Here is a 24514-nt window from a genome sequence, read left to right on the forward strand (position 1 = left end):
TGTTCTGGGTATAACAGTAAAAAGAAAAAAAGCTAAAATGAGATTTTCCCCCTAAATGCATTCCATTTATCATATTATTCCAAGCACCGCAGATTCACCCAGGAGGCAGCCAGTCTTGTGGACAAAGCCATAATTCCAAGCAGCCTTTCCAGAGCTCACAGAAGCTGCCAGCATGGTGCAGAAGGGAGGCAGGGCAGAGGAGGACCTTTGGTAAAGACCCAGCGCAAGCCTTGTACAAGCTGGGGCATTTGTGCCGACCAAAAATGTTCCCAACTTAGAAGGTTCCCACCTAGTTCTAGCCATAATTAGCAAAAAAAAAAAAAAAACCCTTTGCACCTTAGCTTTTCCTTCCCTGCAGAGCTGGCTTCAACACAAATGAGGTATAAGAGGCTGATTCACACACACACACACACACACACACACACACACACACACACACACACACTGAAAAAGAATTATAGAATATTAAATGTTAGGCTGCATGTGGAATATCTGAAGGAAAAAAATGTGGGCAGCTTGGAATTCTTTTTACTTGACTTCCTTCCAACACTAAGAAAAATATATATGATTTTGATTAATAGTTACTTATTCTTCAACAAAAATAGAAACTGAATATCAAAAATCAAAAATTTTATTCATCACTTTACTTTTTACTCAAAATTGCAGCTTACCTTAATTATTCCCATTTAATATGGACAAAACTTCAACTACTGGCATTCATATATATCAAAACTGTCTAGAGCCAGACGTGGTGGCGCACGCTTGTAACCCCAGCATTTGGGAGGCTGGGGCAGGAAGATCATGCTTGGAGGACAGCCTCAGCTACTTAGTGAAGCCCTCTGCAACTCAGAAACACCTTGTTTCAAATAAAGAATTAAAAATAGGGCTGGGGGTATAGTTCAGAAGGTCCCATTCTTCATACTAAAAAAAAAAATAAAATTCTCTAGAGAAATGAAGTCTTCCACCAGAAGCATGCTTTGACCCCAAAAGCCCACCGTCCTCCCAACTCTTCTCTGTTTTCCTTAGACCACGAGAATCTTCTCCTCTCAGCTGCAAACAAGCCGCTGCACCAAGCCCACACCCTGGGCTTGAATCCTATGGTGCCAGTGTCTGTGTTCTCTTGAGACGTTGAGAGCATTCCTCTTTTTTCCACTGGGATTCATGGTTCCTGTCTGCTGGGATAAGCATGCCACTGAGCTCTGTGGCCTCTGGCTCCCTGGGTCCTCGCTGCACCTGTAAACTGAGCCGTGTCCACAGGGTGAACAGCTCAGGAGTGCAGGCCAAAAACCAGACAGGGCTCTGGTCCTCAACAGCCTCGCCAGTTGTTTCCAAAGCACATCCCCAACCCAGGTCTAGTATAAGTACTAAATATCCCAGAGGTTGGGAATGCTCATACTTTAGAGAGAAAAAAAAAAAGAAAAGAACCGCCTGCTGCCTTCAAGAAAGGCCTGTCCTACCAATTGGTTCGGATTAGATCTAGGACCCAGGCATGAACCTGCCTGCATTTTAATCCAGCACTCCAGAAGATTCAATAAAGGGGGGCTAAGACAACCTCTGAGAAATATGGGGTATTTACCTTCCGTGTTTCTCAGCCCCGGCACACTGAGTCAATCTCCTGTGGCCGCCATCATGGGGAAATTCAAAAAAGGCAGTCTGGGATGGGATTTGGGCTTGGTTAAAAGCAAGACAAAACCGAAACCTACCTCAGGCGAATCTAGCAATGCAGCCAGGTTCAGAACTCCTGCGGATGAGGCCCCGGTCATTTTCATGTGGTCTCTGACAGTTACTGGCAACCGCAACTTACTTCCCTAATGAAGCTACTTCTGATCTCGCACTGAAGCAGATCCGACTTTTAAACTCTGTGCTGAGGCTTGGTTAGATTGCTTCCCGTGTAAGGCAAAACAGCCATGCAGCGAGGAAAGCTGTTTTGTTCCTCTGCTGAGTGTGGCGAAGGAGGTAGGGGAAGGGGATGGGAGGGAGAATGTTTGGATACTAATTGAATTAGTATCCTCCGCACTTTTAAGTAAAACTGATTTTTCAAAAACTCCTCTACCTGGCTGGGCATGGTGGTAAACACTGGTAATCCCCGCATTTGGGAGGCTGAGACAGGAGGATCGTGATTCACAGACAGCCTCAGTTACTTTGCAATTCAGTGAGACTCTGGTTCAAAATAAAGAATAAAATATATAGGGCTGGAGATATATATAGCTCAGAGATAGGATGTGGTTCCATCCACATTACCATCAAAAAAAAAAAAAAATCCTCTGCCTGTAATACAAGTACATTTTTCAAAAGTAATCCTTAAAAATAGGAGGTTAAACTAAAAACTGAGTGCAAAGGGGGCATTCTAAAAAGAATTTTAAAACTATAGATAGTTTGAGAGCTTAAAAATTATAAGGTGTCAACTGACAAATGAAAAGGTAAGATATTTATAATGTACTTAAGCTTCTTACAAAGAACTGCATCATAACTTATACACTGAAATTGGTATTATCGCCTTCAAAGCATCCATCAAATGAGGCACACACATATATTCTTCTGCACTGCCCCTGGATGAATGTTTTAGAGTCCCTGTTTAGAATGAAAATGAGTATTTCTCATAACTCAATTATTTTATGTTTGCAGAATCGGTGCTTCTTCATTGTAGAAAATCTAAGGCTGAGAATCCAATAAAATTCAAGTCTATTTGAACTTAACCTCACCCTGAAGATACTGTACTGATGCATTAAATAATTTCTATGTACCAAAGCAATTCAAATTTAAGGTAAAAGGAAGAGAGAATGTGAAATGTTTATTTTTTGCCGGGGAGAAATGCAGGTCATTGTAATAGGTACTTGAATTTTGAACTGGGCAAAAATTATTTTCTGTACAGGCTGAATATTCCTTATCAGAAATGCTTGGGACCAGAAGTATTTTGGGTTTTGGAGTTTTTGCTTTGTTTTGAATTTTGGAATACTTGCATAGACTCTGCCAGTATACCATCATTAACTAAAAGACTTAAAATCTGAAATGCTCCAAACCCATCCTGCTCGCATTCAAAATATTTCAAAATTTTCAGAGCACTTCAGATTGCAGATGTTTCAGCCATTGATCCATAGATTTAGAAGGAGGTGAGAAAGGCCAGAATGAGAAGACATCCTTTGGGCCTAAATGCTGTTTAGGATTTGGTCCAGTAAAAACTGTGTAGATTCTCTCAGGTTCTTATATGAATGGCTTCCTGCTCAAAAGTAAAGCGGCATGATAGAGCACTGAGGCAGAAGATGACACGTTTAAGGCCAGCCTCAGCAGCTTAGTGAGACCCTGCTTCCATTTGGGAGGTTGGACAGAAGGACCGCAGTTCACAGACAGCCTCAGCTACTTAGTGAGGCCCTTTGCAACTCAGTGAGACCCTGTTTCAAAATAAAGAATAAAAAATAGGGCTGAGGGTGTTGATTGGAGGCACAATGCCCCTAGGTTCCATCCCCAGTACCGCAAAAACAAAAGAAAAAACAAATAAATAAAATAAAAGATAAAATAGGGCTAGCGATGTATCTCAGAGGTAGTAGAGCATCCCTGTGTGCAATCTCAAGAACCACAAATAAAAATAAAACGGTGAAGCTGCATGCATTTTGTTGGATTTTAAAATGCAGACTTCTGGAATTCTGCTCTGGGAATGGACTGCAGAGCCCCTGGGGGAGCTGGAAATACGCGATTTTAACAGGGACTCTATGTAGGTGGTCCCACAGCCCATCTGGAGAAACGACTGCTCCAACCGAGGAAGGCAGACCTGAACCCAAAGCTTCACTTTCCAGAGAGAAAGGATTCTTGCTCTCATCTTTTTTGAAGCCGTTCTCTGTGGTCTGAGGATCCCGGGGGCCTTCTTTGCTGACCTCTGACGTATTTTTCTCCATCTTCCCTTTCAAACCTAAAATTATGGTTTTGTCAAAATGGTTTGAATATCTCTAGAACACTGTATCTTGTCCTCTCTAGACCTGGATTTCTCCTCCTGCTGTTCTGTGACAGCACCCTAGGGCCTGGGCACGCAGTAAGCACAGGGTACACGCTGCTAGATTGTACAGGCTTGGTGTGCAAGTCTGGATGATTTTTTTTTTTTTTTTTTTTTTTTTGGTGTTACTGGGGTTCCTGGAAACTCCAGGCTACACTCCCAGACCTATTTTATACTGTTTTTTTTTTTTTTTTTAATTTGGAAACAGGGTCTATTAAGCTGGCTTTGAACCTGCGTGATCCTCCTATCTCTGCCTCCCAAGCGTGGGGATTACAAGCGTGCACCACCACGCCCGGCTGATATCTTTTTAAAAAGACCTTTTAAAAGCTCAAGATGCATTGTAAATATCACACTTTATAATTTCATGAAAGTGCCAAGCCTGTCATTTTTTACCTGTTCTCTGCCAATCATCTACCAGTTTCTAAAGAGATTAACCTTATTTGTATAATTCAAGAAATCGTATTCTGTGGCTGGGTCGGGGAGTTGTAAGCCCATATGGTACCTTGTTACCCAGCACCACCCACAGGATAAACCTTCCTACAAATTAAAACCTGACAAAGATGATGCTCCACGTATGCGTCCGATCTCTCTAAAGTCACAGTGAAGGGATGGAGCAGTGGTCCCAAGAGCAAGTCTGCGAGGTCGTCCTCTTCCCTCCTGCGTTCATTTACCCATCCGTTCAGCAATGGCGCTCACCTTGGGCCACGCAGCAGCAGGTAAGGAGGCAAAGGTGAGGAGAGATGCCAGGCTTCCCCCTCTAGGACCTCACGGCAGTCAGGGAGCGTGTTATCATAACGTAAGCCTCCCGTCTGGGGCACCCAAGATGGCATCCCCAGCCAGGTGGGAGAGCGTGAAGTGGGGAAAGCACAGGCTGACTTCCTGTACCTGCCTCCATCAGCTTTTTTAAATGGACACAGACTGCCTTTCTAATTCTAAAAATTTCCAAAGTCAAGTCTTGGGGACACTGTGTGATACATGCAACTTTTTATAAAAGGGCTGTAGAAGGAGAGAGCATCTTCTAGTCTGCATCTGACAGCGTGGAATAACAGACTTCAAATGACCAGAGCCCGCCCCGGTCCCACTCACAGCCAACAACTAGACTCCAGACAGAGCACGCCGGTGACTGCTCACCCCGGCACTTTTTGCCTGTTGGGTTTGCCTCACCGTGGCCGCAGCCGTGCCTGGACGGCTCACTCCCACGCCAGACACTGATCAAACGTGTATGTGATATGAGCAGAGTGTTATGAAATGCCCCCATCAATTATATCATCGTTAGCTGTCCAAGACACACACCGCCACCATCATCGCCCACATCCCTTGGAACTGGCAGATCCAGCAGGAAACGGTGACTGCTGTCCTTTCCTCCGGGAAACGATGGTTGCTGATGTTTGTCAAGCCTTCCTCTGATCTCTCAAGATGTCAAGGGAGCACGCACAACACGCGCGGCGATGTGCGCTGTGAGCCACTTCTGACGTCGCCTTCGCTGCCACCGATGAGCCTCTGGCGCCAAAGCGGGTGGAGAGCTCCCCGTGCTCCTTTCTGGCCGTCCTGTCTGCTTGACACTGCAGCCCTCTGGATGGGCTTCCCTGACTTGGGTTCCATCATTACGATCTTACAATTCTTGTTTCCCTGCCTGTTTTTCCCCAGTCTCCCTCTCAAGTTTCTTTTCACTGGTCCTTTAAGCCAGATAGAGCTTCCCCTCAGTTCTGGTTTGCTACCTGCCTGATATCCTCCTCCATGACAACAGCTCAATCTGCAGGCTTCGGCTCCAGCCCCCGAGATGCACCAACACTGTGCTGTTCCCCTCGGTGCCCACTGCCCTGCCGCTCCCTTGCTCGGCCTTTTCCACAGCACCAGCCAGCACTGCCGGCCAGTCCTCCTGCTCTTCTCTCTCATAAGCTTACAAGGTCCCCTCTTCTTCTGCTTTCTCCCAAACAGGAATATTCTGCCCACTCGTCTGCCCTTCCGACTCCATATCCCCTCTGAGGCTCCTTTCATACCAAAGCTTCCACCACTGCGGTAGATGGAAGACTCTCACACCCAGATCGCCACTGAACATTTCGAGCCCCAAAGGCACCCCTCCCTCCACGCGCCCACCAAGCGCATCTCTTCCCCTTGGCCTTGACCGTTTCCCTCGACATCTCCCATCTCATCCATGGTAGGGAGTGGGCGCTGATTCCTGGCCAGGGCTCTCATTGGTCCCCACTTCCAGCAAGCCTTTGGCTGGCTGGCTGCCCTCATCCTGGTGCAGTGTCCTCTACCTTCCTGACCCCTCTCCTGTCCCTCCAGCCCTGACATGGGTGCCTGGCCTCCTGCGTCCAGGCTGTGCTTAGTCACCTGCACCTTCCCTGCTCCCGCCCGGAGGCTTTCAAGAAAACATTCCTGAGCCCAACACGCGGGCCCTTCATGATCCTGCGGCCATGACCTACCGAGCCTCGTCCTTGCCATCGGCTCCTCTAAGCTTCCCTCTCCCCAAATTCACCACACTCTTTCGGACCTTCAGACACACATTCGTGCTGCCTCATCTGCCAGCAAGCTGTCCCCCTCACACTTCATTGGTGTGCCTGCTGCCCGTTTCTGCCTCAGTAAAAGTCATCCTTCCTGGGAAGTCTTCTCGACACCCCTTCCTTCCCATAAGATGACAGACTCCCCCTCGCCCTCATCCGGTGGCTCACTCAGGCACACCTCTGAGACAGGACTTTCTACATGGTTCTATCATCAGGGACGGACTTGAGCCTTCTACCCTCTGCCCTAAATCCCTTGAGGACCATTACCACACTTATCTCTCTCCTAGCTCAGAACCCAAATGCATGGTGCTGGATAAAACTGCAGAAATAAATAAAACTCATGCTAAAAATCTGTCCCCGCCTCCATGTTCCTGATCTCAATGAAACACACACCCTGCCTAGCTAAGACTCGGTGAAACCTTGGTGGCCTGTAATAGAACACAATGGGCTGCCTTCAGAGCTTTCCCTTGACTTTACGGCTTCCCACCTGGATCCCTAGGGAAGGATGGGACCGTTGCTACCACAGCAAAGAAGGGTCATGGAGATGAGAATAAACCCCGCTGGCACTGGAAAAGGATTCCCCAAGATGGAGAACGCCAGAAAGCTACAAGGAGAACCCTCAGCACACCTGGAGGCCGGAGGCTCACCGTCTGTGACAAGAGCCAGAGAAGAGCCACCTCCCTTCTTCAGAGGAGAAGCGAGCTCTCCTCTGCTGGACAGAGCAAGAATCTAGGGGAGGGGCTTTTTTAAGGCAGAGGCCCTCTCTGGAGTTGTGATAAAGTGCGTCTCTGGCATGGGACCCATCCTAGGGCAAATTTCTAACTGGCACAGCTCCTTGCCATGCTGTGTCCGTCGGTTCCATGCCAGTTAAAGACAGACCCCAGCGCAGGTGGCATGTTCCGAGTGAGGCGGGAAAGCCAGAGGCCAGCGACGTAGCTCCCCAAGGCGCTGGCCGCCCTGCCAACTTGATTTAGGGCTCAGTCGGGGAAGCTCAGTCCCCTTCAGCCCCTGGTGCTACTCAATTTCCTCTCGGGCTCTGAGCTGTCTTTGCTGCCGGAGGGGAGCTAAGCTATCGGCAGTCTGTCCTGCCAGTTTTATCTAATTTGCTCAGACTCGCTTTTTCATCTTAACCCAGCACTAGTGAGCCTTGCTGAATGGAGGGGCTATTCCTTAATGTTTTGCAACACCACCAAACAAAAGCTGAATGAGGTAAAATACCAATTCAAGATACCAATTATTAATGCGCATGGAACTTATACCCTGTTGGTATATGTTAGGGAAGTGGAGAGCTGACAGCTTTACAGTGCCTTAGAAAGAGCTGCATATTTGTGCTTGACCTGTTTCTGCCCACATTCCTTCCCTGTGTATTTCTGTAACTACATGGCCCTAGGGGGTAATTGTGCCATCCCAGTTTATTTCAACACCGGAATCCTAAATCAGACTTCTACACTGCTTACTCACCTCTTTCTTCACTCTGTCTAGCTGGCTTTTAACTTATCTCAGCCTTCTGGTAATTCCTGTCCTGTGTGTGATGTATTCCACACCAACTTCTCTTTGAGACCTATAGCAATCTGTTTTTTTTTTTTTTTTTGGGGGGGGGTGTTTTTGTTTGTTTTCAGTACTGGGGATGGAACCCAGGGGCTCTCTACCTCCAAGCTATACTCCCAGCCCTATTTTTTATTCTTTATTTTAAAACAAGGTCTCACTGAGTTGCAAAGGGCCTCACTAAGTAGCTGAGGCTGTCTGCAAACCATGATCCTCCTGTCTCAGCCTCCCAAATGCTGGGATTACAAGTGTGTGCCACCATGCCCAGCACAACTTGTTGGTTTTTTAGTTAGATATCTGTTCATATTTTCTCCAGAAAGATAAAAAGGCATGAGTTAATGATTAATATGCCTTTTTTAAAAAAAACTTAAATATTTAAAGATAAGTAAAAATAATGGCACAGGAAATGTTTACAACCTTTGTTAAGAAAATAAAAGCAAAACCGAAATATCTACTTGCTAAGTGATCACATTTTGTAATGAGTAATAAAAAAATAAATGAAGTACATAAAAACATTAATAATGATTACTTCTGGGTGGTGGGATGTAAAATTAATATACCTAGGAGCCAGGCGCAGTGGTGCATGCCTGCAAACTGAGACAGGAAGATTGCAGGTTGAGGCCAGCAGACAATAACTTAGTGAGACTGTTTCAAAATAAAAAAACAAAAAGGGTCAGGGTGTAATTCACTGACAGAACGTCACTCAGCTCAATCCCCAGTACCACAGGGGGAACAAATTATACTAGAAAGACTAACTTGTGGTTCTAGAGTATGACAAACCTAGAATCAAATACCAATTCCACTCAGGAGTCACACAACCAAAGACAAAGTTCTTAACTTGAGACTCAGTTTTCTCCTTACTAAGAGGAGGATTCACCTTGGAATGGTCTGAGGGTTAAATGAGGTCATGCAAATTGAGTATTGAGTGTCATATAGGGTGCAGGATAGGCACCTGCCTAATGACTATGCCAATGAGAAGGAGGCGCACAGCTCTCCTTGCTTTTCAACGCTTGTGTGTTTCTGTTACTGATTCTCAGCACTGAGCATGCGCTTTAGAAAACAGAAAGCAGAGAGTGAGTGACCGCAGAGGTCATTTCCCCGCATTCCTTCTCACGGGGCTCTTCTTAGTCTTCTCAGGGATAGGTCAAGGTAATCGCTTCCAATCCACAGCCAATGAAAAAAGGATACCCGCCAAATTAATGCTACTCTGTGTTGTGAAGAATAACTTCACAGAGGGAGACTCACCGGCTGCTTGGCGCAGAGCATGTGCAATGTACGGTCAATGAGGCAAAACCTGGCGGTCAACCAAGTCAGAGAAACAAACAGTGAAGCGTGGCGCTGCTCCTGGGCTCCGTGCGGCTCTGGCGCGGGCCGAGAGTACGGTTTAGGGAGCATCACGACCTCATCAGCCACCCCGCGACTCAGGATGGGCGTGTGGTGAGATAAAAGGACTCAGGTGCTGAAGCAGCATGATGCCCCGCAGGAAGAGCGCAGTGCCTAGAAGTCACCTGGGGCAGAAGCCTCCCAGCCTGGACATTCTCTCCTCGGCCCGGTTGTGTCCACACCCATCCCGCAGGCTTGCTCTCACGGTACCAGCTCAGATCGTGATGCTCTAAGTGGAGGAGGGCAGGCTAAACAGCACCTATGCCCTGTGTTATTCTATACAAGGCACTGTTTGCAGCCTCTTTTAAGAGTCAAAATACCTGTACGAGGTAGGTGGCATTATAATCTTCATTTTATAGATGAAGGAACTGGGGCTCAGAAAGCCTGAATAACTTGTTCAAGGTCACAATGTCTGGCTCAAAAACTGTTAATGATCCCATACTGCACTAGGCAGGGGCTTCAGGGATTCTTCAACCATAAGACTCTAATTTTTAAAATACATTATGTGGCTTCTTAAAAGTCAAAATAAAAAGTTGCACATACTTGCACAGGATAATTAATCAAGCACGTTAACTTTTCCTGGCTTTATACATTTTTGTGCAAATGTGGGCAGAAACTAGTCTCCTCTCTTCAGAAATGAATCTAATTTCCTACGAATGTCCTACTCACCAACAGACTGTGAGGGTGACTGGACTGTGTGTGTTCACTGGGTGTGATGTTTGCTATTACTTCAGTGTGCCATCGAGTGCCAAATTAAACATTTCTGAGTGTATATGTGAGGGTGTTTCCAAGATGAGATTTGAACTGGGGACTCACCCAAGTCGGTTGCCTCCCCCCAATATGGTGGGTGTCATCCAATCCGTTCAGGTGTTAAAGAGAAGAAAAGGTAGGAGGAAGAGGAAATTGCTCCTTTTTGCTGCCTTTCTACCTGCCTGAGCGTGGACAGTGGGCGTCTCCTGCCCCCAGACTGGGATTGCACCACTGGCTCCCTGGTGTCCAGGCTTCAGACTCAGACTGGAATCACATCCCTGGTTTTCCTGGATCTCAGCTCACAGACAGCAGACTGTGGGACTTCTCCGCCTCTGTGACTGCATGAGCCAACGCCTCATCGTAAATCTCTCCTCTCCCCCCTCTCTCTCTCTCTCTCTCTCTCTCTCTCTCTCTCTCTCTCTCACACACACACACACACACACACACACACACACACACACACAATCGGTCTTGTTTCTCTGGCATAAAACCATACAATTCCAGTTTTGCATTAGGTGCCAGGTGTGGCAGGTGCCCGAAAGCTCACCAAGAGCCACGCCTCTCCTCTCCTTCTAGCTAGCTGCACCTCCTCAGCTCATTTCGATTAAGTTAGGAATTTTTTTAAAAATGGCCAACAGAATGTGATGGGAATGATGTACACTACTTCTTTGCCATAACCCATAAAACAACCCCATACGTAATCCTCCCTCTTCCCCCCGCCCACAAGAGAAGACTGGAGGCCACCAGTGGAATAAAGATGTGGCATCATAAGTAGAAAGAAGCTTTGCTCCCGAATGGCCATCAGGACAGACAGAGCACTGCTTACCATCCACGTACCAATACTACTCCATTCAGGCACACCGATCTGTGAGTCAAGGATGATAAAATTTCTCCTGTGTTGAGCCACTGAGATATTTTTAGCAGTAGTCAATTTATCCTGGCTAATGCACAGAGCTAAGCACTTCACCTGGCAGAGTAGAACCTTGGGCAGTGGTCAGCTGTCCAACAGAAAGAGAGATCACCCCGTGACATCACATATTGCTTTTGTTCTTAATATTACATGTAGGATACTTCTTTGATTTCTTATGAATATTAAAAATTTTCATTGACCAGCTATCAGATAAGTGCAGATTTATAGTTTAATGGTATGGCTGACTCGATAGCTACAACATTTGAAATAAATAACAGTGGCGACTCAGCTGATAAGTTCACTCACTGACTCCAAAATGGCAACTAAAGGGTAAGAACTATTAAAGACGGCCTGTTTCTCACATCAAACTAAAAATGCCCCATTCTTCTCTCAAAAGTCTCTTCCAATCAGTTGTTGCTGACCCCTCCTCTTACTCACTCCAGCTAGACACCTTTCTGCATGTCATGAGCACTTAGCTCTTTATTTTATACCACAGTACAATAACCATTCATGTGTACGCCTTTATATTTGTTTTATCTGTTGATTTACATCCTTAAGTGATAAAAATTAGCATAGAGCCTTGTAATCAGTAGGTACTAAATAAATGAGGATGATGGTGATGATGATAAAGGGCTGTACTTGTCAACAATAGGCAATCAAAAAGAAAAAAAGCACCACAGTATAAGGCTTTTCCAAACTGAAAATGACCCAGGATTGTTATTATTGGCTTTGAGCAGACATGTTAGGTAGACTAAGAATTTACTCAACACTGACAAAGCTCATTTTCAAATGTAACCTTTTCTAGACATCGTGCCCAAGTTACAGCTCTTTGCAATGCTTCTCATTCCAGGCCTCTTCTCGTGGCTCCTCTGTCCCTCTCCAAGGCTTGCTTTTCCAGCGGCGAGAGCATGTCGGGGTCGCCATCTGGACATGGTGCCATCCGGCCTTCCACGGCCTGCAGGCTCAGCACCACTTGGCTCAAGCCAGATGCCCAGGACAAAACAGGTGACCTCAAAATCAAAACGAAGTGAGCTTTGAAGCTGGAGACTATGGCCCTGAGACCTATGAGACTGCTGAATTAAAGCCGGGCCAGAAACTGCCGTCCATGTGTGGGGGTTGATTTGTTTCAGAAGAAACCACTGCGATTATTTTTGTTTCTGTAACTTAGCCTATTGAATGTATAGCCACCATGGTTTTGGAAAAGTCAGTATCAAACTTAGAACACAGCATACAAAGACTGAATCAATGAGTCTGGTGAGAGGAGGAGAGCAGAGCTTCTTAAAATAGACAAAACATTTAGAGAACCTGTGACTAAATGAAGAACCTGTTAAAAAATAAATTCAAAGGTGTTGTTTTCAAACTCAGATACCTCTATTACAAACCTGCTAATTTAAAAAAGAAAGAACAAAGCAAGAAAGAAAGCAAGTTCTATAAACCTACAATTTATCACAAAGTTCCTGATAATGGAATACTAACTAACTGTATCAACAGAATAAAGAGTAGCCATATTTTCCTCTTCCACTCCTGTGTCCTGGTATATAGCATGGAGGTAGGCAACCCAGAGACACTCTTCTAGACAGGACCAAACAAGGACCAGAAAATGGCAAAGAAAAACAAAACAACAACAAACTAAAAAGTGTAGAATATGCTGATCAAAAGGGATCTGTCTGTGGAGCTTACCCTAACCTCTGTCTGCAGTGTTTGAAATGGTTTCAAATATACATCTTCACAACTCAACAACGCTCCTTGAAAAGTATTTTTTGTAGCCTGGAAAAGTGATTAGAAAACATCGCAGACATCCAATGCGCTTCTACCTCCACCTGAAAAATAATTACTATCATCTGAAGTTAAAGTAGGTAGCACTTGACTACTAGCAAGTGGGTAGAAGGCAGTTACATTTTCCTAAGTAAAAGAAAGGTAAAACTTAAGGCAGAGAGAAGGCTTGCGGCCGGGCGGCAAAAGTAGTTGTCAAGATGAGCGCCAGCCCCGGGATGAGCACCGTCCAGCCTGCGCACAGTGGTGGGCTTCCCTTTGCTGGTGTCTCCCATATACTTCTCAGTGACGGTGACGAGGAAACGCTCCTCCTGCCGGACAGTTAGTCCAGCCACTGGGGCCATGTGGGAAAGCGAGTGCTGAACCTGGGCCCAGATCAGGCCTCCAGAATGGAGCTCACAGTGGCTTGGCTCCGGCCAGTCTCAAGTCTGCGTGGGGAAAACCGGCTTCTGCTACAGTGCTGCTGAGGGTGTACAGGGTTGTTACTGGAAGGGGGACAAATTGTTCCTGACTGGGCAGGAGGACTTCTAGGCACACAAGATCTACTGCTTGCCAGAAAGCTCCTCATGGCACACTCAGAATAAACACCAGGTCACTTCGGGAGGCTGCAAGACCGGTATTAGGTTTCATGACACAGGCCAAGAGCTACAGACCACAGACACAGATCGGCACCCCCTGCTGGACAGAGGACAGCTACCCCAGGCACTTAACCAAAGCCTCACCTCTGGGAGAGAGGAGGAAGGAGACCCTGCCGGCAAGCGGGCTGCTTACCCCGCAGCACTGCCCGGTCACTGGCGGTGATCTGCACTTAAATTAGCCTCCTTTTAAGTTCCTGTTAACTCAGGTTTGCAGAATCATGAGCTGAGGCATGTAGTCTCTGGCTGTGGTTTTTCTATATGCAGTCCTATTTTCCCATAAGAGAAATAAACTTGTCATTTCTTTGGCCTAGTACATTAATACTAACCGGTGTGTCCCTAACTTTAGCCAACCCTAAGTCCACCTTGCAATTTTGTCACACTTGCATAACTCCCTGTATTCCTTAAGATTTGCCTTTTTAAGATTTATTTTTTAAAAAAAAAAACAGTTTTTGTTTTTTTTTTTTTTTTTTGGTGGTACTGGGGTTCCTGGAAGCCCTTCTACCTCCGGGCTACACTCCCAGACCTATTTTATATTTTTGAAACAGGGTCTCTTACGCCAGCGCGGCTGGCTTCGAACCTGCGCGATCCTCCTGTCTCCGTCTCCTAAGCGCGGGGATTACAAGCGTGCGCCACCACGCCCGGCCAAGAAGACAGTTTTAAATCACTACCATGAAAGACAATGCTATTATTCCCACCAAAAATAGAAGATAATGGAACATAAATACAATAAAATGTTACAAAGCTTCCGAGAAGGCAACGCAAAACGAATAAAATTGAGAAGGAAAAAAAAGGATAGCGCTGTCACCATGACTCAATATTAAAAACCGCAGTCTGTCGAGCCACTAAAGATCATCTCTAGCAGTGCCAGTGGTATACGCCTTAGACTTTGGGGAAAACTAAGCTAAATGGATAATGATAGAGCGTTGTGGTGTAAGTCAAATTACAGCAGAGACTATAAAATTCAAATTGCTAAGCCTTAGGGCAGGATTCGCGATGCGTTAAGAAAGCCTGCCCTAGATTCTTGGATAGCAAGAGCCTAGGATGGGGCAATGCTAGTGCCTTTCCTCACACAACAAAGGCCACTTCCCTTGAGCAGCTCGGAATCCATGAGCAGAAAAGACAGCTGTCAAGGCCCGGCCTCGAAGCACAGGCCTCTCACCACAGGAAGCGGCCTCGGACATCAATTCGAAGCTGGTGTGATTTGGAGACGACCCTTTCACAACACACTCAGACACCAATTTCACAGACTGTCCAGCGGTTCCCTTTAATCTATCTTTAGGGGGAATACCTAGTCGTTCTTTTTTCCCCCTGTGTAGATTTTGACCATTTCTCTGTTCAAAAAAATAATAAAATACCAAGTTAGAACATAAAAAAGTTAGCTGCTTCTCTGAATTCACAGGGCCTCCATCCACTCCTTCACAAAACACAGCCCGGCAGCGCCAAGAGACACCCAGGGTTGACCTGGTGCTGATGGCAGAGCCGAGTCTCCCGCCCCGGCTGCTCTCTGCCAAGCTCAGCCGGTCATTCTGGGGCCGGCCCCTCTACCTGGACCTCAGGAAAACCCTCCAGCCTGGATAACCCACACGCGCTGCCCTTCTCCTGAACTCGCTCTTCTCTCCTAACACAGCACACAACTCCCTTGACGCTGTGCCTGAAATATCAAAAGACAAAGCCACAAAAGCCAGTGTTCGGAGGTCTTGGCAGTTCTCCTTACCCCAGGAAGTAGGCCTGTGAAAACTCCGCTCCTGCTCATTTAGACTTTTTTTTTTTTTTTTTTTTTTTTTTTTTGAGAGAGAGAGAAACACAAAGCATGTCTTTTCTTCCCACTTGTGCAAGGGAACATCAGGAAAGGTCTAATTTTGCCTGGAGATCAAAGCAGGCCTGGGCCTAAGTCAGCTCTAGCCTTTTACTCTTTGACCAGGAACATCCTGATCATTTCCCACCCTCCACCTGGGAAGGCACGGGAACCCAGAGGCAGAGGAGAGACTGGAGCCAGGGGAGGCGCTGAGGGAACGTTAGCGCAGGTGCCTGGCTGACGATGTCCAAGCCCTGCAACTCTGCTGGGCGGGCCGGCAGGGCTGGCATCCCCGCGGCGCCTCCCGGCAAGGCCCATCTCAAAAGCTGCTCCGGCCCTGCGCATCAGAATCTGCATTCCGACAAGATTCTCGGGTGATGCGTGGCATGTTCCACTTTGACAAGCATCAATCCAGCAGACTTGAGTGATGGGATACCAACACCCTGCCTTCCTCCTCCACGGTCAAAGCACCGTGAAATCTAGAAAATCAGGAATTAAAGAAGTCACTGAAAGTCCTAGCAAGATAGTGGGCAGCTCCGGTTATGGCCCTGCTACATACAACCCAGGGGCTGGGCAGCCACCCAAGGCCAGCCTCTGCTCGGAGAGCGGGCGGCCTCAGGTGGGCCAACGGAAGACCAGCAACCAGAGGGGCCTGCAGACCTCGACGCCCTCCACGCGCACGCCCTCACTACTGAAGCACAGGCTCCGCCAGGGGCAGGGAAACAACTTACTCCCCTTGGTAGTTCAACAAAGCCTGGTTAGAAGGTAAGAGAAAGACCTAAAGGGTCCTTCACACACCTCCAACCCTCACTGAAGGGAAGGTCGGGAATTAGGAAGTTTAAAAATGTCCAGGGCACACACCTCAAGGAGAGGAAACGTCTCTGGGTCTTGACGCTGACCTCTGCAAAGCTTAGGTTCCTTTGTCAACAAACTGGAAAGCAAAAATGGGGCAAGAGGCAAGTGGCTCTTCTTCCTGGCGGTGAAGGTCTGAAAAGGAGGCGCTGAGGCTCCTGCTGAGCCATGCCAGGGGCTACTAACAGGACTGGGAGCGTTCTCTTCTCCTCTTTCTCGTGCGCTTCCTGATCCCTGCTCACTTTTCCTCTCCGATGCCAATTTCAACTGTTGTTTCTATTTCTTCAGATTTTGTGATTTCCTGTCCACTTTATAAAGCCACTGCTTCCTTGCGGTGTGTGTATGGGGGTGGAGGCTGGGGACTGAACCCAGGGGCAGTCTACCTCTGAGCTATACTCCCAGTCCTTTTCTGGTTTTTTGTTTTCAAACAGGGTCTCGCTAGGTTGCTGAGAGCCTTGCCACAGTGCTGAAGGCTAGCCTTGAACCTGTGATGCTCCTGTCTCAGCCTCCTAGTACTGGGACTGTAGGTATGCACCACCACACGCTGCTAGTCGGTCTGTTTTTATAACTGAGGGGGAGTCGTTTCCCTCACATATCCTGTAGGGAGGCACCTACAAGACAGTCCGAGAGGCACAGACCAGCCTTCCTATGTCCGCCACCCAAACCGCTCCAACTCCAGCGGAAGGAAAGCTGATCACCAGCAGCCTGCAGGTGAGAGCAGGGCCGCGCTGTGTGCCATCTGCCCTCCCGTCCTACGCAGCCATTCTTTAGTGCCCAGTGACCTGTGGCCAGCTTCCTGTGGTTGGCATAAAAAGATGAGCTTGGTCAACCATTCCTCACGTAGAAATGTCACTGGCAAACTATTCTTCAGCAGGGACAGAAGCCAAAAAGGGAACAGAGAGGCCACCGAAGGTTGAGTCTGGACAGACCAGTTACAAGACAACAGGTCAGCAGGGGGAAGGATGACCGCCCTGACCGAAGCGGACGCACAGTGAGACGGACAGGATGAGGTCCCCACGCGCTCCGCTGCCGGCGATGCAAATGGGACCCCAGTTCTGCTCCCACCTGCAGAGCCAAACCCACTCATGAAGCTCATCTAGGAGCCTGTAAACAATGAGCTGCTCTGAAACTAGCCAAAAACCAAGGCCTTTTGTGTGTTTGTTTTTCACTTTTCCCAGTATCATTAAGATAAGAAACAATTTTCATGAAAAGTAAAAGCAGATACCCTGTCACTGACACATGGCTTGGCTAAAAGGCAGATACCAATTGATGGGAGCGGGGAGATGGGAGCATTTGAAAAGCTGCTGTAAGTGGGGAGGGATGGTTTCTCTTCCTTATGTTTTCAATCAAGTACAGATTATCTTTGCTGTTTTAACAGTGATCCACAGAAGAGTCCTGTGTCTGGGCACTGGGGTTTCTGCTGAAGACCACAGTCTGAAATACAGACCCAAGGTTCACTGAAAAGACACAGATTTGTATAGGAAAGAGAAAGCAAAACAAGACCAAAGGGGCCTGTGCTCTAAGAGAAACAAAAGAACTGTCCTTTTTATAAATAACTCAGGCTACCCTGCTCCGAGGAAGTTATACCAGGGTCCCTACAGGGACTGGATCCCACTGCTAGCCATGGCGGCTGGAGCTGCCCCTTACCCTTCACCAATCACACACGCCCACATACGGTGCAGGCCTCCTTTGGGAGTGCTCTACGGGGTCCAAAACAGATTTCAACCAGGTCACTGAAAAGTGAAAGGCGTTGGAATATGAACACTCTGTTGATGCTCGAGAAAAAGGAAGCAATATAATAGTGAAGTCTGGAAATCAAAGAAAATAAGTTCACAAATAAACCACACAGAAATCAAGTGGGCAGAATCACTCACTACCAGTCCATTAGAAATAAATAAGATGGCCGGGCATGGTGGCGCACCTTGTAATATGAGCATTCGGGAGGGGGAGCCCAGAGGATGGCCGTTCGCAGACAGCCACAGCTACTTAGTGAAGCCCTTGGCAACTCAGTGAAACCCTGTTTCAAAAAATAAAAAGACTATAAAACAGGACTGGGGGTGTAGCTTGGAGGCAGAATGCCCCTGGGTTCCATCCCCAGTACCGCAAAAAGAAAGAAAGAGAGAGGGAGAGAAAGAGAGAGAGAGAGAGAGAGAGAGAGAGAGAGAGAGAGAAATTCGATACCTGCCACTCATACCATGTTCAGTGATGCAACCGAGCTACGCCAATGATCTCCTGGCCCCTCTCTTACTCTACGAGTCAGGCTGAACAAAATACTTGTAAGTTGACTGAACTATTTAAAGTCCATTCACTTTTACACACACACACACACACACACACACACACACACACACACAAATATACACATAATTTTCCCATATCTGCAGGAAAAGCATCTCCAGTGATGTTTACCCAGATATATTTACTCAAAACGCCCCCAGTATCAGAAGAGACAAATGGCCAATCTCAGCAGAATCTTTTTCTTACCATTTCGAGACACATCAAGTTCCACCAGCTGCATGAAGTTTGCTATTTCTGGAGGGAGCCGTTGAATTTCATTATCGCTAAGTCCAAGTTTTCGTAATTTGACTAGCTGGAAAAATTGCTGGAAGACAAAATAATTTTACATACATTTCACATATATTTTCAGAGTAAAAAAAAAAATTTTTTTTTTTTTTGCGGTACCGTGTATTGAACCCAAGGGTATTCTGCCTCCAAGCTATACCCAAGATCTATTTTTTAATTTTTATTAATATATTGAAACAGGTCTCACTAAATTGCAGAGGGCCTCACTAAGTAGCTGAAATTGGCCCCAAGCCTGCCATCCTCCTGTCTCACCCTCACAAGTACTGGGATTACAAGCATGAGTCACCACACCCGGCTCAGAGTAAAATTCTTGACTAACAGGAAACTTAAAACAGTGTGTCTTTAAAAACTAAATAAAACTGTACCAATGTCAATTTCCTTATTTTGATAGTGAATTACAGCCCCGTGGAGATGTTATTGTTGGCATAAACTGGGTACGAACCCCCTCTCGGTACTATTTTTGCAACTTCAACTCAATCTACAGTAATTTAAAAGATAATTTTTGTTTCAGTAGTGAGGATGGAACTTCCCCAGGGGCATTCTACCTCTGAGAGACACCCCCAGCCCTATTTTTTATTCTTTATTTTGAAACAGGGTCTCACTGAGTTGCGGAGGGCCTCACTAAGTAGCTGAGTCTGTCTGCGAACCGCGATCCTCCAGTCTCATCCTCCCGAATGCTGGGATTACAAGTGTGTGCCATCACGCCTGGCTAAGATAAATTTTTAAAAAATTAATGAGCAACCTAATGAGAACAGTAGTTATTCCTTTAAACTATTCCTTAACTAGAGAGGCTATATTTTCTACTTATAGAAATTGATGCTGGTCTAGAATGCTAAATAAACATATAAAAATAAAACTAAAATATTTGAAAACTATTTTTAAAAGAAATTATTATAAGTAAAAGTATAATAAATATCACATAAATGTGTTAAGGGAAAATTTAAAAGTCTGTACTGGATGCTTCCACTAACCATGGCAGACTAAATATATGCTTTTTTCTCCTATACCCTGTCAAATTGTACTAAAATGACACTAGCAACTCATATAGAAATGGACGTAAGTATAAAAATACGGAATAAGCCCATAAAGAGGATTAAAAATGAAAGGGGACAAGAAGCAAACTAGATAAAGAACACAATCTCTGGAGACAGAAAGGAGATTAATAACTAGCAAAAAGATGAAAACTAAGCTGAAATGGACTCCTGAGAAGTTAGAGCCGACAGGAAGCTGGTCCAAGTACCCCGAAGAACTGGCTGAAAATTATGTTTAAAAGGTTAAACTCTCATATTCTCCTCCTTACCCTGCACAGTCAGACAAGACATGAGAAGTTTCCTTTCAAGAAGAGTGAACTCCAAGCACAGATAGCCATGGATAAAGGGAAAGAATAAAAGTCCCTACTAAAACCAGGGAGCCCTGAGAAGCTGGAGCGATAAGATGCCACCTCTCTTGACCCCCCTGGAAGGTCCCCAGACTCAGGCACAGACCTAGGTCCAGTTAACAGAGTGGGCCCGGCGGCAGCCCCCTCATGCCCGGGCTTCCTGAGGCCCCCTTCCCCAGGGCCTCATCTGAATTTAAAAAGAGCCAGATCCTCTGATTTGGTTTGGGGAAAGTCCATAATAAGCGAGAAAGAGAGAGCGTACACATCATCTACGCACTTCAGAGAACACAAACATGAGAAAGACTTCAACCAAAAGAATATAACTAATATACTCTGAAAAAGCAGATGCAGCAGCATGGTGCCCTAAAAAGCCAGATTTGATGATTTAGTGTGTGTGTGTGTGGCGGGGGGGCTCTTAGAAATCACAAAATACTGACACATCAACAAAAGAATCCCACTGAACAGGTAAAGAGTAAAGTTAATAAAATCAGGACAGTGAGGTGCAGAGTGTACGGGGCGGGGGTGCTGCTGGGTGACCAGGACATTGCATGAGCAACTTTAAACGTTTTACATACAAAACATATTTTAAAACGAAGTGAGCTATGAATCTGCCCAAACGATTGCTACCAATTAGCTACATATGACGATGAGAAAGCGCTCGGCCAAAGGACAGATCCTTTGGATTTCTCTAATTATACAGCGGGATTTAATTTCTTAGGGAAGGTATTGAAATCTCTCTGTGCTAGCTGTACTAAAGCATTAGCTGATACAAAAGCCATTCAAAGGAGTCGCCGATCTGAATAACTGAGCTTATGCCAATTGTTCGGGGCCTGACAGTTTCATAATACATCAATGTGTTTACTCGAGCATGAAAAGCCCAGTTTGTTCTCCAAGAAAGGCCTAGGAGGACAAGTACCCAAACCATCACCAATTCCACGCATCCAGGGACCACTCAGAAATAGCACAAGAAATCAAGTCAATAAGGTACTTAGATCTGCAGTGAATAATAACTTGGCTCTCGGTCTGTGGAAACCACAGCCTGCAAATCCCCACACCGAATGGAGGTCACAACAGCAAGCAAACTCGGGTTTTGTGCAGCACGGTCAAAGCATCCTCGACTACAGCCTGCCTCCAACACCGCCTCAGCCAGCGTGGGAGAGGGCACAGGTGAAACAACCTACCTGATCCGGTCCCCAAGGGAATCTAGTAATTCTGAAAGTTTCCCCTCATTACCCACCTGGGATCCCAATATGGTTACCAACACTCTTACAAGTTTGGTTCTAAGAGTTATAACCAAATAACATAATTTAGTGAGCAACACTTCATAGGATCAACGCGATGCCCCCACAAGTATGCTAAGTCCTCAGATGCGCAGCCTTTCAGAGAGCGGGAGCGAAGACCTTGAGCTGCGAGCCTCTGCCTTGCCTCTGAGATCAGCCTGGGCACATGCGGGCAGTTCTTGAAGCCTCTTGGCGGGGTGCCTGGCAGGGCCGTCACGTGACAGAGCACACAGGCGCTATTCTTCAGCCCCACCATGTCTGATTATAGCTCACTGACCCGCTGAGAGCACACGCAGAGCAATTATATACGAAAACCCCAAATTGCTAGGACCGTGCTCCCTGCCAGTCTTCTTGTAGCACCATTGTGTTTAACTGATACGGGGTCTTTCATTTGGCTAAAAAAATGCTGCTTTTTCCCATTCTCCATTTCGGACAAGATTCTTTTTTCATACTCTTTTGGTACCTTCTTCCTTCTGCTTTTCAGAAAGAGGCAAAAGAAATTTCAGTCCTAAAAGAGCTATTAAAGAGTAATAAGAGCTTGTCTTATTACTACATGGCCAAGGATCACGTCACTGTTTCCAAATTGTCCAAACTTCTCTGTCATGATGTAGAGGACATAATCCTTGTTAAAGTTTCACATGAGGGACAATAATGTAAGGAATATTACTGACCCCTGAGAAATAGTGACTCTGAACTCTAATCAGACACCAAACATACTCACAGATTCCTCGTCCAATCTCTCATCTAAATCTTGGCCCTTTTCCATCCTACACAGGTCTGGTCATCTGGTCACCCCTCTCCTAACCAAATTAAACTGCCTTTTTGGTCGATTTTCTGTAAAGATATGGTAAACCGATTGTCCTAAGCTCAACTCAAGATTAAAACTTGAAACAGTACACATCACTGTTATCCCAGCTGCTGTTCTTTTCTGTGACACTTTAAAAAGCGAATGGGACTTTATTACGCAGAAATACCACACTTAAGGATGTACTTTTAAAAATCGCTCACGTATTTTTCCAGGATGCATGTGTAAGAATGTGCTTGACAGAATCATTCATAATAGACACAAACTGCAAATAATCCAAATACTCATTGATAATAGGTGAAAATGGAAGCTTGCTGTTAGTATAACAGGGCTGCATCTCAGTGAGGAGTCAGGTTCAGCAAAGGGCTCCAGATAGAAAAGAAAACATACTCTAGTATTGTGTTCCATAATATTGAAAGTTTATCTAAATTATTTTTTGCAGATGCACAGACAATGGTAAAACCAGTCAAGAAAAACTAAGAAGTAATTACTACAAAGCCTGCCAGTGACCACCTCTAGGTGCAAAGGAGAGGACTGACCAGGGAGAGCATTAGAGCATAAAAGATGGCCTGTTAGAGTCCTGGCAACGTTCAGTTTCTTAGTGTGAGTGGTAGTGAAAAGTGTTCACTGTATAATTTGTTATAACCTGTACATACACACTTCAAGCACTTTTCTATGTATGTGGTTTTATTTCACAATAAGAAAAGTTTTTAATGTTTTCAACTACATATTAGAAAGGAAAACACTAGCTAGCACCAAAGATGTACAATTATTTAATTCTTCAGAGCTGGTGATAATGAGAAGGACCAGCACCGTATCTAGAGCGACTGTCATAACCAAAACAACCACAAAGGCGTCAGCGACAGCGATGTGCAGCTAATCCTGACGAGGGATTCTTCATGCGGGCCGAGGGCTTTGCACCAACCACACTTGTTAACCATCTCAACTACAATTATTATTGTGCTAAGAAGTACAGGTACCAACTGACCTTTACCGCCTAGCAAACCATCACAAATTGTGTGGTTCAAATAACATGGAATTTTTAAAAATTTCTCACTCATGCAAATACATTCAGCTAAAGTGTGGCAGGGGCTGCAGATCTTCCCTGGCCAGCTCTCACGCCCACGGTTGAGTGCTGCCTGTCAGCTGAAGCTCCTGTACCCGCAAGGCGTCTGCTTTTGTCCTTAAGCCAGAGTGCATACCTTACCCGAGGCTCAAAAGGGTCAAAGGAAGTGGCGCGATGCCTCGAAATCTGCATGGCGTCATTTCTGCCACACTCTATTGGCCTAAGCAAGTCAAAGTCAGCCCAAATTCAGGGGAGTGGAGAAACACCTCCAACTGTAAATGAATGGAACAGCAGAAGATACATCTGTCTATAAAAAATTATGGTAGACAACTCAGACATGCCACCGAAGAACATATATAAAAACCAGGTAAGCTCAGAGCGCTGGCACACACTTGTAATTCCAGTATTTAGGATGCTGAGATAGGAGGATCTCGGGTTTGAAGCCAGCCTCAGCCACCCAGTGAAACCCTCAGCAACTTAGTGAGACCCTTTTCAAAATTTAAAAAATATTTTTAAAAAGGGCTTGGGAAGCCAAGCATGGTGGGGCACGCTTGTAATCCCAGCAATCAGAGACTAAGACTGGAGGATCATGGATCACAGACAGTCTCAGCTACTTAGCAAGGCCCTTCACAACTCAGTGAGATCCTGTTTCAAACATAAAATGACTAAAAAAATAAAATAAAATAAGGCTGGGGGTGTACCTCGGAAGTACGATGCCCCTGGGTTCTATCCCCAGTACCGCAAAAAGGGGGGGGGGGCTGAGGAAAATTGAAAATAAGAAATCAGATGCTTTCCCTAATATGTGGAAGCTCGGAAGAAAATGGGTCATAGGAAGAACTTTAAGGAGAAACCATAGATAAGCAAATATGGCAACCCAACGGAGAAGGATGGAGGTGGGAGAGGGGAGCTCCCTGACATGCATGATGTACACTAACAAACATACCCATCAGTAAGGCAAACGCGAGAAGGAAATGGGGAGGGGAGAGGGGAAGGGCCAAATGAACAAGGTGTGCATGTATGCCTCCACCATCTTGTACTCCATTAAGATGTATGACTACAATGCACCAATTTAAAAAAAAAAAAAAAAAAAAAGGCTGGGGAAGCCGGGCGTGAGGCTCATGCTTGTAATCCTAGTACTTGGGAGGCTGAAACAGGATGATCACAGGTTTGCGGCCAGCCTCCTCTACTCTGTGAGGCCCTCCGCAACTTAGTGAGACTCTTTTTCAATATAAAGGATAAAAAATAGGGCTGGGAAGGTATCCCT

General features: G+C 45.9%; 1 protein-coding gene across 1 annotated transcript in view; it reads right to left on the reverse strand.

The window, feature by feature from the left end:
• LRRC1 (leucine rich repeat containing 1) overlaps positions 1-24514 on the reverse strand; it is a gene marked incomplete at both ends in the record, with an annotated part of 130896 nt that overhangs the window by 59683 nt on the left and 46699 nt on the right. The window contains one exon of the mRNA XM_080699730.1: positions 18623-18740. Coding sequence (XP_080555856.1) covers positions 18623-18740 — 118 coding nt within the window. The remainder of the gene's footprint in view (positions 1-18622; positions 18741-24514) is intronic.

The sequence above is a fragment of the Muscardinus avellanarius genome (assembly GCF_963383645.1).
Source record: "Muscardinus avellanarius genome assembly, chromosome: 8".
NCBI classification, from domain to species: Eukaryota; Metazoa; Chordata; class Mammalia; order Rodentia; family Gliridae; genus Muscardinus; species Muscardinus avellanarius.